Consider the following 16996-nt stretch of genomic DNA (forward strand, 5'->3'; position numbering starts at 1 on the left):
CGATTATTCTCGATAAATTTTTCAATTTCACGTATCACAATTTTAGAAAAAAAAAAAAAAGAAAAGAAAAATTCAATTCCCAGTTCGCGAGATTTGGTCGGCAATCTAGCCCAACCAGCAATCGACTATAGTTTCCGCAACGATCATCCCCTATGCAGATGGAAGAGATTTATGTACGGTCACTCTCTCGCTAATTGCTCTCGTTATCGCGCCTAGAAGTATATCCTCGGGCTGCGAGCTCCGCTCTTTTTCCCCCTCCCTCTCCTCTCCCCGGTTTTGTTCACGGGAAGGAAGTTGGACGCGATGCCTCGCGGAAACCGTTTCGTTTCCATCCAATCAAAGTCATAGACGCCGCCACTTGCCCCTCCTCCCTCTGTGTGTAACGAGCACTTTCTGGGTCAGGACCGAACGAGTTTGCGTAACTTTGTGAATAATGAAATGTCCCCGATCGATTATCGGGCAAAGTTGACGCATCGCCAATTGTCCGGCTAATGTATACTGCACATAACGGCCGTTTCATCCAACGGAGAACGAATTATTTATGCCCGGGGCGGAGAAGTTGGGACCGTTTCGTCCAACAGTTATAGCGCGCGATAGCGGACAGTAGATGTTATTTCGTGCAACTTTTTCGCGTTTTCTCCCTCCCAACAATTGCGAATACGCAGCGGAAGGAATTTTCACGATGATGGTATCTCCTTTTTTCGGAATTTATTTGACGAGAGGGGGAGGAATACTTGTGATTCTTGACAAAAAGAAAAAGAGAGATAACGCGATCGATATATCTTTCTATCTTTTATACCTTTCGAAAAAATTCGCGTAAAAATAAGATATCTAAACGATTTTCAATCGTATCCTTTATACATTACGTAATATTTTCCGGAACTTGAAAACTTTCGAAACGAGGCGTCCATAATTATTCTCACCGCGATGATAAAATTCGCAGAACGACTCGAATCGAGTCGTTTCTTTCTCCTCTTTCTGCAACTATAATGCGAAGTATATACACGATAGAAAACCTTACATCCCTTAGATCGTGACCCACCTAATTTTTCCGAAAACCTCTCGACGACCACGAGACGATTCTCGCGCGGCGAGAAGGGAGAAATTTAATCGCGAGACGATTCTCGTCCGATTAAACGTCACGGACGAGATACCGAAGGGAGATACGGGGAGGGGAGGAACGTAATAGGGCGAAACACGGAGGGGTGGCGAGGGGAGGGGAGGGGAGCGGGCGAAGAAGGGTGGATCAGCGCGGGGTCCCCAGATTTCCCCAGCGATTGTCTCGCAAAGTCTCGCGGAGTCTCGTCAGGCCATTCATCGGCGACGTGACGAGACTTAAAGTCTCGAAGGTTCGAGGCGGCCTCGCCTCGATTCGAGCCGCCTCGAAAGGAGAGCCAACCGAAGGAGGATAGGAAACCTGGGCCAGGCTTATTCAGTTTTTCTTTCTTTCTTTTTCTCTTTTTTTTTTTTACGACTGATCCTCCGTGTGTCTCTCTCCGCGTGTTTCCCCGCGTTTCGTTCCCTCGACACCCTCCTGTTACGCGCAATCGGCCTCTTCTCTCTTTCTCTCTTTCTCTCTCTCTAGTTACCTCGTCCCATCCCCGACGATAGGGTTGGCAACCGGCCGATAACGCTGATTGAAAAAAAAGAAAAAAAAAAGAAAAGAAAAAAGAAAAAAGAAAAAAGGCTGCCACGCAAAATCGAATTTCCAAGTTGGTGGAGGGCCTCTCCCCTGGTAACGGGACGACACGCCGCGGTCGTCACGGGTACCGATTGGTCCTGATCGCCACGCAATTCGGCCTTCAGCTATTGATCCTTGCCGGCCCTGCCTCCAACCGTTTGTCCGCAGAGGTTGGACGCTCCCGACTTACGCTGTTTGCCGATGCATCATAGTCACTCGGCTCGGTCAACGATGGAGAGAAGGGAGGGGTGCGTCGCGCGCCTCGTGTTCTCGACACGCTCGTTTAAAATCGGTCGCCTAGCTTTCTTATTCCACGAATATTGTTCCAGTATGATGGATTATTAATTATAATTTTTTCCTTCCGTCGTAGTTCACCGTGATCCTCGTTCCAGCGCGAGATTAGACTTAGAATTCTACTCGTTCGAGTAGAATTTCCCTTTCGCACGAACCAAATTTTACCATCATCGTATCACTTTCGTGATATCGAGGAGGAGGAGAAGGAGGAGGAGGAAAAGGCTGCGACGAGGAATTCTTCATCCTTTGATTGTTGAACCTTTCTGGGGATGGCGCGTCGGGCTCCGCTTTGTATTATAACAGCGGCAAAATTTGCAGAGCCTGACCGTACCCCGTCTCTCTCTCCCTCTCCCTCCCGACGTATTAATTAGAAGCTCGCCCCTTAAAGCACCTGCACGGTCTAGCCTTAAAGTACCGCACCGCGGTCTGGCGAATTCAGTGCTCGGATTTCACGTAGCCAGACTGGAGTTTAGTACACCGTGGGGGTAATTATTCAAGCGGCATCTCCCGTGGCAAGGGGGAGTCACGCAAGGGGGTGGCGGCGGGGGTTGGCGGGGGAAAGGGAAAGCGCGCGCGCGTGTGAGAGAGAGAGAGAAGGGGAGGGAGGGAAAGAAAGAGGGTTGGTCGAAGTGAGGGTTGCCGAGCGCGTCATCCATCACTCCGTAACGTACGCGTGTAGTCGCGAGAGCGGCCTGAAATAATTGAGCAAGCGGTGGAGAAATCGTTCCGCCGGCTAAGCCCCGCCGGTGGTAACAAGGATTTCGAGGATATTTGTGCGCCGCGCCGCCGTAAATAACAAATGACGTCGTTGAGATACATACTTTTCGCGCCACTTCTTCGTTTCCACCACCAAGAAACTTCCCTCTTCGTCGTGGCTTCGGATCGCTCGACCGTACTTGCCTCTCTTCTTCTTCTCCCGGGGAGAAAATTGCACGTGAAATTTGACGGTGGAAGGTGGATCAAAGCGGGTTCGTTTCGAGCAAGAATTTGGAAATGATTAACACATCCGCTTAGAAATGGAGGGATTCTTTTTGATTGGATAAAGGTTTATTAATTTGATTCTTGTTGCTATCTTGTTTTTATTAACGATTGAATTTTGCTTCGTTATGAAAAACGATCAAGTCTTTTTTAAAAATGAATTAAGAAATTTATATATACTTGATTATGATTGTTAAATGATTGCAAATCAAGAAGTAAGAAATTGGTAGAAGAGATTCGATTAATAAAATGTAAAAATATATAGAATTTATTTGTTACAGTAACCAAGAGGATCGAAATTTGCGTTTAATTCTATATATTCGTGTTAGAATGATAACAAGTCGGATATTAATGATTGTTTCGGATTTTTGGTAACGAGCAAGTCGAGGAATAATTTCTGAGTAGAAGGAAGTAATCTACGGAAACCCTTCCAATTTAACAAGGTAACTTGATATTACCCGATCCCGAACCAACCTATACCGCACGGGTGAACGAGATTGCGAAAGTTTTCATGGAAAGTAACGTCTATGCATAAATCGTTTGGCCGTGACTTTGCGCGGTTTCCTATGTGCTTCTTTCTTTGCGGCCAACGGGAGTGAAATGAAAACATACGAGTAAGATATGCCGGGAATAAAAATCCCTTTTAACCAAGGTTTACCTTTCGTGGGAACTAATTTTAAAAATTCTTCGAATATTCTTTCGCGGTGACGCATGAATGAAACGTTGAATTAACTTTTCATTTTAAAATTCCGATATTCACGTGTAAATACATTACCGATGTACGTATACATTATTCTTCGGACCAACGAACTTTTAAATCGTTTTTTATACATCTCGACACACGAATTAAATTTCGATTTAACAAACATAGTATATATATATATTTCTTTTATTATAAACGTATTGTCACAGGGCTTCTTCGTATATCTTCCATCGAGGGGAATTGTGATATCTTGGTTGAGTTCTTCCCCTCTTCGAAAAGGAACGAAGGCCAAAGTCTTAAGTAAGACGTGGCATTTTATCGAATATTAACGCGAAAGTGGTCGCAAACCATCGACAAATACATCATCGTGCATAAGAAGGGTCTTATCGGGGGACGTAACGAGGGACTCGTAACAAGGTTAAACCATGAGCTCGCGGCGTGGTAATTTCCATCGTGGATTTAATGGCACTTAAAAGCGCCGTTTGATTAAACGACGAATGAAATCTAATCAATTTCATCCTCGTGCTCATTCATCGTGTCGCTGGCCCGCTAATTTCATCCCTCCAACTCGTTGGAGAGCTAGGGATTGACACAGGGGAAAGAATCGTAGTAGCAGAGAAGGAGATGTAATAAGATTCTGAAAATACCAGAATTTCAAGAAAAATAATGAAAATTCCTTTATAAAATAAGGAAAGGGAATTAAGAATTCTCGGGTGTGATTAAAAAAATACACTCGTAGTGTAGGAAAATTGGGAAAGAATTAAAAATTAAATACAAAAAGAAAGAAAGAAAGAAAACAAGAGATTTCAATTTATTGTAAGAAATTATGAAATTCTCTGCCAGGAAGAGAGAAGGGGGGAAGGAAGACAAATAAGTTGACTGCGCGAAATCGTTGCTACAATTTTTATTAGTCCACGGTCCCACGGTGTCATTAGTATTCTCGGCTATGCGTGGGAGACAAGATGTGGAATGGAGAGAGAGAGAGAGAGAGAGAAAGAGAGAGGGGTTCGAACGGACAAAGAAGCGGCGAGGGTTGAAGGGGTTGGAGGGTGGCCCAAGTCGTTGCATTACGCCCGTTCAGCAGCACGCCGCCGTATTCCAATTTATAAACCTGCCTACGAAATTAAGAACCTGTAAATCTGCGATCCCGAATTAGTATTCCGTCTGACGAGCAGCAGCATTCGTAGCAGTCCCCGTGTTCCTGGAAATCGGCGTTTCGACGGGACGCAACGAGGGAGGGAAGATTGGAGGAATTGCGAACAGTCGAATATATATACACGCGAGAGAGAAACGAAACGAACTTGAGAGAGGAGAAAAGATGGAGTATATACTTTTCGCCTGAATGAGAAAGGGATAAAGAATTAAGGGTTGGAATTAGCGAGGAAGGATAAGTTCGTATGAGTATGTAGGAGTATACGTAAGGAACAATGTGAGGAAGAGGGATGACAGAGGAATACGGGACAATGGACGTGTAAAAGCGAGACAATGAGTGAATTAGGGGATGAAATATCGAGAGAGAGAGAGAGAGAGAGAGAGAGAGGAAGGACGAGCTCGGTGAAAGAAATCTGAGGAACGTAAAATATAATCCTCTTTTTGACTCCGTTCCGTTCCACCTTTCCCTCGAAACGCCATTTTTGGAACGGTCCAACCGGGAGGGGGAGGAAATATCCGCAAAGGGGATAATCCTCGCGAAATATATCGACGATCATTGTCAGCGATGACAGAGTGCTAGTGCTTTGTTAGTCGAAAAGTCGCGATACATTTAATATATTACGATAGGCGGATAGAAGTGGAGCAGCGTGGAAAAAAGGTTTTAGATCAACTTGATGGGACGTAAACTCGTCTTAGATTAAAGCGTGTATTCAATGTATCGATTTAGAGGATCGATCGATTTTTTAAAACTAAGTATTTCTAACGATACTTGTGGAGATATACTCCACAGGAATAATTTACGATCTTCGTTACGAAGATACGATCTCATAATATCCCGTAGAGTTACGAAGAATTTTTCCGTATATTTTATTTACACGGACAGCAGAGCGCGTTGTTATTTCGAATAATATGAATCGATCGAACGCTTGGCTTCGCGACGAAACGCGTTATATTACGGAACGGTCAAATAAGGATTTACAGCCCATTTTGCTTTTACTACAAATGGCCTACATCGGTGCAACGCGATTCTCTAATTAATCGTAATTATTAATCGCACGCTGTTGGCATTACAAACTACGCCATTTATTGACTTCAATGTCGAATCGATTGATCCAATAATGTACCCCTGTCGGATACGTGTCCTGCCTGATAGTTAATTGAACGATAATTCCGATTTGATCAAATGACTGCCCATTAATTTCACCGCTTTGGTAAATTTTGTTGTAAGAACACGGCTAACTATCTCGTGGTTCGCCGTTCGTGGAATCGGACGGAAGCCTAATTATCCCGATCAATATTCACAGCAACACAGTCTTTGATATTAGAAAATTATTATCCTTCCTCCAAATATATATATATATATATATATATATAAATATATAAACTCTTATTAAAATATATAAACTCTTATTAACTCTTATTAAATATATAAACTCTTATTATTATAACTCTTATTAAACGCAGCACGAGAGACACATCTATACTTTCGTTTCTTCTGCAGAGAATATCCAAGCAAATGCGATTCTCTAATCGACTCTTAATCTCATTACTTCGCAATTATCCATTTTCCAGTTTCGATAAACGATATAAAATTTTATCGATTCAATAATCCCAATATTATCCCAACAAATCTTTGAAATTAACATTCCTTTTGAAACATTCATAATTTCTAAGAAATTTCCCCCTTTCGTCGAGAGAATCGTGATTACGTGTTTTCCTCTAAAGTCTATAATTAAACTCGGAAATTCCGTGGAAAAGTGTCCTCTTCCTCGCGTCGCAATCTTCCGCGGCGCGCTCCTCTCACAAGCCAGGTTCCTCGAATCAGACGTGAGCTAGAATAAAGACGTTGTACCTCGAAATGATTGAATATGCGTCGCAGTGAATTAGCGGTGGCGTTGAATTAAATATAAGACGCTTCGGGGGTCGGATCTTGGACTCGTATATAGTAGTCGCTATTAATGTCACCAACCCTAACCACGGGTCATGGATATCGTGGCTGGGGTGCATTCTTAATCAGCCGCGCCTTTCGCTACAGCTGTACAGCCTACCCTAACGCGATGAGATAATAAAACTGCATCCGCGGCGAGCCCCAATAATATACCGGGTGTCTAGTGAGGGGTGGGCGGCGTCCCCGAGATGTCGTCACCGCGGATACAAATGTAATCCACCGGAATAATTTTTCCTTTTTTTTTTTTCGAAATTCGTACGTCATATATTATAAGGTATTATTATTATATAGGTATATTATATAGGTATATTATATTATATAGGTATATATTTATATTATATTTATATTATATAGGTATATTATTATATATTATATATATATATATTATATAGGTATATTATTATTATTATAGAGCGGAAATTGCGAAGAATGGATGCCCGTCGATCGAGAGCCGGTTGATTTAAATAGTTTAATATGTATCAGAATACATGCATGAATACACCGTTAAGAACTCATGCATACGTTTTGTGCGGTTAATGATGCTCGTATAAAGTCGTGTATATACGTGTATCGGTTGTATTATCAAATTGATAATTGATAACTTTAATCTTGATAATTCTTCATTTGTGGATATCGCATTTTAATGCGAAAACGAAAGTTTTCGAAAGAGACGCAACATCTTTAGAGATACAATGGAGGGGAAAAATTGGGATTGAAGATTAGAAGGGAGGAGAAGAGGGAAAAAGGTTGAAGATCGTTGGTTGACAAATTTGATTGGTTTAGGTACACGTGAACAAACTTAATTTGAAATTAAAATTGGTCGCGTATAATGGATATACGATGCGATGAAGAAGTGATGCCTGTGAAATCCTCCTCCCGGGATCCGAATTTCTGAAGATTGTATAAGTAGAATTATGTTTAGTATGGAAATAGATTCGGGGAGGGAAAGGCATTTTGGCTATTGTAGTGCACAGAAGTGTAAACTTCTCTTTGGAATAAGAGATTTGATTTTGAGCAACGATATATAACCAATGAATAGTCTCCACGAGTATGCTCGATGCATCCAACAAAAGAACGCATAATCACTCCTTTATTGTACGTAATAATATATCGCAAAGTTAACGTTTAACCGATCGATGTAGACAATTATAAAACGGCGACGCATATATTTCCAGCTTACGGGATTGGATATCCGATCTCTCCTTCCCTCTCTCTCTCTCTCTCTCTCTTACTCTTCCCTGTTCGTGAAGCCATTTTAATTTGCGATGGAATACTATTATTTCGCTGGTATTCCACGATCCACGGGGGGCCGCTTCTTGAGAATTTTTCATCCGTTCGGCTCTCGAACGACGAGCTCCTCCGTTTCCTCAATATCTCTTTCCATTAGGATCGCTAATCGTTTTATCATCTCAAGATTAATGGGATCAACGGGGCGCTTTTAATTTCTGTCGTCAAGAACCCACCGCTTACGTCAGCTCCTTCGCCGGCTGAGGGAAATGAAATTCTCGTTTCATATTCGAGATTAGAGATCCTTTTTCTGCGAATGCGGCGGGGAAAACGCTTATCTCAACGCAATATATATATATATATCGAAATATACGAAACGTGCTTCAACGTGTCTTAACGTTTAAATAAATTCTACGATTTCTATGATTATCGAGCGCAATCGCGTCGTGATTTCCGTAGTACATTAGCCAAGTCGTTTCTCATTCTTGGAATAATTGTTAATCGGATGAAGGATCCGTATTGTAAACGTGACACGTTCACTTCATTGAAAATTTAACAATTTTGAAAAGTATATCCGAAATATGTCTACTTATTTTCCTAATAAAAATCAAAAATCTCAAGAAACAACTACTTCGACATTACAAAAGAATGCAGTAATTCGCAACGCTTCCGAAATAAACCGATTTTATTTCCTGAAATCTTAATAATCCCCGCCAAATTCTTCAAAACCTCTTAGAAAATTATTCTCCAATCCATTTCGACAACTAATCTAAACAAGAGAACAGGCGGGGCAAACAATTTACCTGGAATCTTTGGATCCGAGAGACTCGATCGATCCCTCGCTCTCCAACCAACCAACCAACCAGATCGTCGATGAATCTCCTTCCTCTGACTCATCGCGACACGCTCGACATAAAGCGTGCACCGTAACCCTGACGAATCGCACGCAATGCGCGCACACGTATCCTCCTCCTTGCTCGTAAAGGGGATTTCGTCTACGCACCTTTCACCCACTGTTTACGACGCTTCGTTCGCGCATGATCTCGCGGTTACTTAACGACGCGGTCGCGCCGACAATGAGTCACGGGCGCGCACATGTGCGCCCTGATAAACCGGCGGCAGAAGACGGAGCAGAAATTGGCGAAATGAAATTACAAATTACAAACAGGAGAGGAAAATACTATCTCGGCGAAATTTCGATATTTTACGACTACTTTCGAAAAATTTCTTTTTCAGGAAATAGTTCATTCGTGACTATTCGAATTTCGTTCTGATTAATCTACTATTCAATACCTTTGAGCTCGATACAAACTTCTTTGTTGGGGATTGAATTCAAACATTGTCCAACGAGATGAAAAATGTTGGTTAAAATTTCTATTTCTTGTGTTTAGTAGAAAAGATAATCTTGGAAGAGGGGATAGGGTAAGTGATTTATTGACTTTGTTTTCACCGGTTAATCGGGGTTTGTTCGCGTGTTAAATTATTCGAGTTTATTTTTTTTTTTCCAAGCCGTTAAAATTTTGCCTTCTCGTGAGAAGTGAGAAAGTCTGCCGACTTTCTACTTGCCAACCTTTACCGCCTTTCCTCCTCCCCTTTTTGCCAGGGGATACGACGCGTTTTCGGACTTGGGGCAGCAAAGTTTCCGCCCGAAACTTTCGACACTCTTTGCGTTTCCACGCGGAAGACACGCGGCCCAGTGAAAGGAAACGTACGTCCCTTTGACGGACGATCGGCGATGGCCGTGTAATTTTCGAAAAAGTTTTCGCCTCCCTCCCTCCCCCTCCACGTTAGGGGGAGAAAGTTTTCGGATGAAATGGTGCCGATGTAATTGGAAAGTTAATTAGTTCCTAGGAGGATAAGGGTAGCTTGAAGCTTCGAATTCAATCTATCCGATTGAAATAACGCGCGATTTGTGGCTACTTTCGAAAGATTTCTTTTTTCAGGAAAAAATAGTTCATTCGTGACTATTAGAATTTCGTTTCATACTCTTCTTCTTGCTCGATACAAACTTATCATTCTTATCGATTGGAAAAAATCATTGCTCGAGAACGTTTCATCAACTTTCATCGTACAGCGTTGCAGATTCGAGCATCGAATTTAGATATCGTGTTAAAGTTAACCAAACTCAAACGTTAGAGATTCGAGGAAAATAATTAATCAAGGAATATTTCAAGATCCACGTGTCCACGTACATTTCTACTATCAAAATCGTGTAGGAACGCTGAGAGGAAAAACCGGAAAACAATCTTCCAAACCGTTGTCTCCTAGCTAGCTCTTTGTCCCCAAACGCTTCTTCTCGCTTTCCACGAGATTTCTCTCTCTCGCCATTATCAATATCCCCCCCTCCGCGAAATCCTCGGGATAATTTGCTCGCCAACTGCGCAAATAAGGGTAGACAATGCGGCCCGCGCGATGGGGCTCAGCGGTGCTCAACTTTAATGTCCGACCGGTCGTTAGGTCGATGCACCGACATCGGCCAAGTATTAACCTGAAATGAGCGTATAATGGCCATGTCGGGGATTCGATGCCAGTATCCAGGATCGGATCGTATGGCGCTTATGCCGACATGCATGCTCCAAGGTATTGAGTTTACATTATATAATACGCTCGCAGCGTATCGTTAAAATTAAGCGATATATCGATATGCGCATTCGAACGGCCGCGGTTCCTGGAAAGGGGAAATTTCTTTCCAGGGGAGAGAAAGGAGTTTGTTTGCGCGCGTTCTACGGTGTTACGCGAAAATTTATACCATTTGGCGATGGCGGTACGGGAGAGAGAAAGAGAGAGATGGATAGAGTTTTGGGTTTCCCCAATTGTTAAAATTGTTATAATAAAACTTGCGTAACACCGTATAAAATTTAAATGGGCACCGTTAATGCCTTGAACCGTTATAAACCGCAGAGCGTTGTAAAACGTGAAAACTTAAAATACTCGGCGAGTATTACCGAAAGAGGATTAAAATTGTTACATACTTCGGTATATCGGGGAATAAGTAACTATCTCGTGAAACGGGTATTACGAAGGAAGAATAAATTAGATCGTTTCAAGAGTTTTTTACTCTCTTTTTCTTTCTTTCTTTCGTTCTTTCTTTCTTTCTTTCCTTTCTGAAACAATTATTCATCGAATAATTCGCGCGTTCTTTTGAAACGCTTCCAGCAATGATTCGAAATAAATCGATTTCGCTAACTAATCGCGTCTCGTTTCGACAGAAAGGGTTGACCACTCGAGGAGATGGAGGCGATAAATTGAGGCACGGGGGGAAGGGAGGGAAAAAGGAAGAGAAAGAATTTAACGAGGATACGCGACAATTGGATCGCAGGTTTGCCTTTTCAGCTTTCACCTCTCGCACCTTTCGCCCCTTCACCCCTTATTTTGCCGCCCATAGAGAGGCGATTCGACTCGCGTCCCGAAAGGGTTCAAAGAGCGAGGATCCCGGCCAATTCTTCTTTTCTCTCTTCAACTCTTCCCTCTTTCCTCCTCCTCCCTTACGCGCGAACGAGAACCAACACGCGCGCGCGCCCGAGCTGCCTCCTAGAGAGGAAAGACCGCCTTCCCAAGATCCTAGGATAGCCTCGATTCTTAAAATTCCCGATGCAAAAGTCCCTGGCGCGAGCCGCGGGCGATATTGGAAAACCTATCGATGCCTTCTCATCTACTCGTCGGCATTCAATAGAACGTCGGATGGAATATTCGGACGCAATTTCTTTATGATAATTCAATTTTTCCCCTCGATCCCGATCGTTGGCCATCGTTGGCCGATTCCGGGCCCGGGCTCCCTCCATCTTGCCGGATCCAACAGCCTACCGCGGGCCAACAGCGCAAGCCTTATACCACACACCCCCGACCATTCTCCAACCTCCACTCCAACCTTTTTATCCTGCAAATGGCCGGACCTTATTCGCCCATATTGCCGCGAACAGCATCCAGAATCCCACTCCTTTAGATCTTTCGTGAATTCATTTTGAATACACCCCTTCCTTACCCACCATCGTGGGTAGGGTGGATACGGGTGGTGGGAGCGCTTCCTTCCTTCCTTCTCCCGATACTGCATGAAAATTGATCGATTCGTGCCCCGGGGGCGTAAGAAAATTTATATCGTGTATAAGGTAAGGAACCGCTCTTCGACATCGGTTTGGATACGAAGAGCTCGCTTTGTATACGAGGCACGGAACGTTTACCGTGCTTGTCGATCGTTCGTGATGACCTTTACCGCCCTCTTTTTTTTTTTTTTTTTTTTTTTTAGGGCAAAATGTTTCCATCCATCGAGTATCTCCGAGGGAGCATATGTGAAAATTGAATTTTCTTTGAGACGGGTTAAGAGGGGGAGGGGATGGATTAAAAAGGGATTCGATTTAAAAGGTTTTCTTAAATCAAAAGTCAAGGTAAGTTGTGTATATCGAGAAATATTTTCTCTCAGTTGCGTTAAAGGAGAGACATATCGATCGTTTGGAACGATCATCGAGTGCTATGGTCAATGAACACGCATCCGATAACCTCGAGATCGAAGGACGTCAATCTGAATGGCATGGCGTTACGGTTATCGGACACGCCTCAAACCACTTCGTGATTGTAGCGAGTCCTGTTTCGACCCTAATAGACAGGAGAGCAAAAGTATCCTCCTAATGCGATGCTTAATAAATTAAACTTGCAACTCATGACAATCTCTGGATATATTTTATGAAATAGAATAGATCTGCATCGATTTATATCGAAATGAAAATCAGATTAATCTCTCTCTCTGTCGTGTTAATCGTTATTCCAGGCTACGCGATATTTCATAATCAATTCCGTATCAATTTATCTCGAGCATATCGAATCCATAAGTGTTCCTCCCCTATTCTCATTTCTCAGATTCCCTCCCTTCCGAAGGGAGGGAAACGTTATCCGATTATTTCGCGACACAAATCCATTCTTCGATCACCACTCCGATTGTATTTTCTTTCTAAGTGATATTTGCCAAGATAACACTGCCCACTTTCCTCCAATTTCCTTTCGTGGACCCATATTAGATGGAATTCCAATTCCAACTTCTTCTAATCCGAAACGTGTTCTTGTTCACGAGTATGGCCACGATACTTGTTGTTTTATTAATTATTGCTGAGATATTTTAAGGGAATAATTTTAAAAATATATTCCTCGATATTATTCGACAAATCTTTCTTTAAACAGCAAAGTTATAATTATTAAGATGGTGTATAATCAAAAAAATCACTTAGTGATATAACATTATTGAAAATTGTGTTATTAAGTTGCGAATTATTAGCAACCGAGCAAAATAGCCGAATTATTGGAGGTTGTATACGCAGCAATTTATTTCATAACTTGCTAATTAGCTTGCCAGATGGACATGGTCGTTTGCGGTATTGGCTTAGTTGCCCAATAAGTCCTTCTCGTATATTGCCACCACTAAGGGGGGTTTAACGGGTCTACGTAACCACCCTCGTAGATACTTCGATTTTCCAATCGGCATTGGAGAACAAGATGGACGGAGAGAAGAGGGAAGCGGGGAACGTAATTCGTGCAACAGCTGATCGATAGCATTCCGGATACGTCATTGATGATAAGCTTTATTGATATTTATTATCATTGGATAGATCGAAGTTAAAGTGAATTATATAAATGTATCGATTTAATGAAATATTTATACTCACTGTTATTAATTATCATACAACTATATAATTAATAAGCCTTTTTCCAATATCGAGGATAATCTCAATGAATATATATTTCTCTTTTCAAGTAATCGGAAGATTGAAAATTCAATTAATTAAATCTCAATCCCGTTGATTTTTCGGTTCTTCGTTCTCAAAATTCCTTGTGAAATCCTTTATTAAACTTAAACTTTACTTTTATAGATCGCTGAATATTTTTCACGATATAAAGTATCTCCAATTAACTCCTACAATCGTTAAAAAAAAAATCACATCTTTATCAATGCTTCTCAATAATAAAATAAAATTGCCAAAAATTTCATTCTTCCATTCTCTAATTATATTATTTCTATAACCTTTATTCTTTTATTCTAATTCGACAATTCTCGATTGTTACAGGTTTGCACAGCTTATATCCGTGCAATCGCGACTCCGGCAAGGAGTAACTATCTGGGTACATGAAAGAAGGACATGAACTACTCTCAAGGTGAGCCAGGTTAACTACCATCCTCTTGAATCCTCTGGAATCCCGCTGCTAGTCCAACCCGATTTTACGAATTTCCATTCAATCGTTTCGCGACGCTATTTGATACGCGCGATTCCATACACATACATGTACGTACACATACACACAAGAGACAGAGAGATGTGTGTACACGCGGAAAATTCGTCGAAGGTTTGTCGCCGTCCGATCTCGAGATTCGCTCGAAGCCAGCAACCGGGCGGCGGTCTGAAACAGTTCGGAAATTCACTCAACTAATCAAATACCGCTAAAACCGCTAAACAAGTTAGGTTAGCAATCTACGTGCTCCGAATGGCAACTCCGAACTGCTCTGCGGCTGCGAAGCGCGAAAACGCTCGCGACTGCTTCCGCAATCCGCACGCCAGTTCAACCTTCCTCCTCCTCCTCCTCCGCCCCCCACCCGCTATACGGAATCCCTTAACGAGGGGAAACGACTCGACGCAGACGTGTCCGACTCCTTCTGATCGCGGATGGAATATACGGCCAAAAGTAATCATTCCTCGATTCCATTTTCTTTCAGATGTCTGCGGTTTTCCCCCTCTTTTTTTTTTTATTAACCCCTTTTCTCCAAAGTACACAAATTCTCAAGTAAAGGTTAAGGCTTTTCTCTTTTTCCAATTTGAAAATACGAAGATTGTAATAGGAATGTGATGAATTTGGAATTTGTTTTTCTTCGAGTTCAAAAGTATATAAAGATTTTTCGTTCGATTAATAATAAGAGATTCGAGCTTTAATCCGAAAAAATATTTGTTGCGCACACTGTTACGTGTATAATATTGTACGTGTAATCAATTATGATCGAAACTTTTCAATATTTATTACAATTCTCCACAACTACCCGCCAACGAAACGTAATATAAACTTGATACGTTCCCCGTTTATATATATATATATATATATATATATATCGATATTATGCGGGGAAGGAACACGTCCAGTATCATTTGCACGATGTTCATTCGGAATGGACCCTGTACCCGGTGCCCGAAGAATTTAATTTCGCTCGAAAAGCCATTATGTAAAAGACCCCGATCTCTAACCCCCCTTCCTGGACCCGATGCTATGCGGCGCTGTTAGTAAAAAGTCAAGCGTCTAAACCGAACGAGTTTTTAATTGTAAAAGCATCACACGCCTCGATCTCGTTTCTAGGGTGAAAAGACACGTGCGGTTATCCGGCAAAGATGTATTCTCCTTCTTCCAACCCCCGTAATTGTTCTCATATTTGTTCACGTTTCTTACCAACGTGTGTGTATGTGTGTGTGTGTGTGTGTGTGTGCACAAGTGGCTTTACAAGTGTATTCATATGCAAATAGGTGGTGGTCGGTTGTCTATTACTGGAAGATGGTAAAAGAGGATTCGAAACGTAACGTAATTCTGTTTCCCCCGTTGTTGTGCATTTAACGGGTCGGCCCTGCTGATAGTTTTGTAGTAGAAATGCGGGAGTAAAGTGCGGGGGATTAGGAATGGAAATCGAGTCGATCGTTTGACAATGTGCGTGGAATGCGTAAACGGCCGTTTCGAAGGGAAATGCGATTCCTGGGAAGATGGTTCCTGTGCAGGTGCGCGTGTTGAGAATGTTTTCTTGATAGGCTATTATCCGATATCGTACTGTTACAGTTGAATTCCTTCTAAGGTATTGATGGAAAATTGAAATTTATGTTCGATTGTTGGTCGCAAGTGAAGCAATTTTCGATATAAAGCTTTCCATTTTTTTCGTTATTTGAAAATAACGTTGATCGAAATTTTTTATTATAAATGAATTAATATGATGTTACGTGCTCGTTTGATTTGTATTCTATATTTACGTTTCTCGGTTTAAAATTCTCTTAATAGCGTGTTATATTTAACGTTTAATGCAAGCTTTTCAAAGATTAATTTACTGCAACTTTTACGCTTCGTGTTTATTTAATTTTAAACACGTATAAAAGAAATATTCGACTTCGAGCATTGTAATTCATTATAATGTAAATTACAATTTTTCGTAATAAAAAGGTTGATAAATTCAGTTAGTTTAAAGCTTCAAATCAATGTGTAAAGAATATTATTTATGAAATAGCCAATTCATTGATGAAATTAGATATTTCTTATATCTTTTTCAAGAACTTTCGAAAACAAATATTTCATTCTTTTTATATTTAACATAAAAAGACAAACATAAATTCGAAAATAAACATTATCGTGCCTCCCTCGTTTTATGAAATTTTTTTAAATTGACGAACGTGACTTCCGTGTGTGATAAACAAGATCAACTTTTCGAAAAGTTAACACGTCACGATCATCGTTTGATCCCCTCCCTCCAATTGAATTTCACGTGTATGATACGTGATGTATGTACATGCGTTATTATAATCTCCGAAAGAATTGGCATTTCGAGTTCGAAGGGAGAGGGGTGTGGTGCGTCTGGTGTCGATATATTGCATGATCAATAATACATCCCGATTTCGAATATTGGATTGAAGCGCGAGATTCCTATCCTGCGAGAGTAGTAGTAGTAAGCCACCTTCCTTCAGGGGAGAGTGGGGGGGTTTATAAAAGGAAAAAATTCAGGGGCGCGGCGAATAGAAGGCAAATAATGAATTTAGTCTCTTTTAAACAGGTTATTGACGGGATCCATTGCTGTTTCTAAACGCATGGCCGGCCGACCGAGAGAGCCGGCATCTCCCCCGTGCTTTCCCCCTCTCCCCGCCCCCAGTAACGTAATTACGAAACCCGTCGTGGCTTTAAAGGGGTCGCGTTTCTTTGTAAATTTTTTTCCTCCCCCCACGGCCTCTGTGAAAAACCGATGTTTACTCGGATGACCACTTTCGCTACAAATCTCGATCCCAAAGTTCACGCCCAA

General features: G+C 41.7%; 1 protein-coding gene across 1 annotated transcript in view; it reads left to right on the forward strand.

Moving 5' to 3' along the window:
* The window catches only part of LOC122714048 (teneurin-m), a 604012-nt gene that overhangs the window by 170417 nt on the left and 416599 nt on the right, over window positions 1-16996 (forward strand). The window contains exon 2 of the mRNA XM_043935045.1: window positions 14034-14121. Within this exon, the coding sequence (XP_043790980.1) occupies window positions 14106-14121 (16 nt within the window). The 5' untranslated portion in view covers window positions 14034-14105. The remainder of the gene's footprint in view (window positions 1-14033; window positions 14122-16996) is intronic.

Source organism: Apis laboriosa, unplaced genomic scaffold (assembly GCF_014066325.1).
Source record: "Apis laboriosa isolate Shangri-la unplaced genomic scaffold, ASM1406632v1 scaffold112_cov148, whole genome shotgun sequence".
NCBI lineage: Eukaryota > Metazoa > Arthropoda > Insecta > Hymenoptera > Apidae > Apis > Apis laboriosa.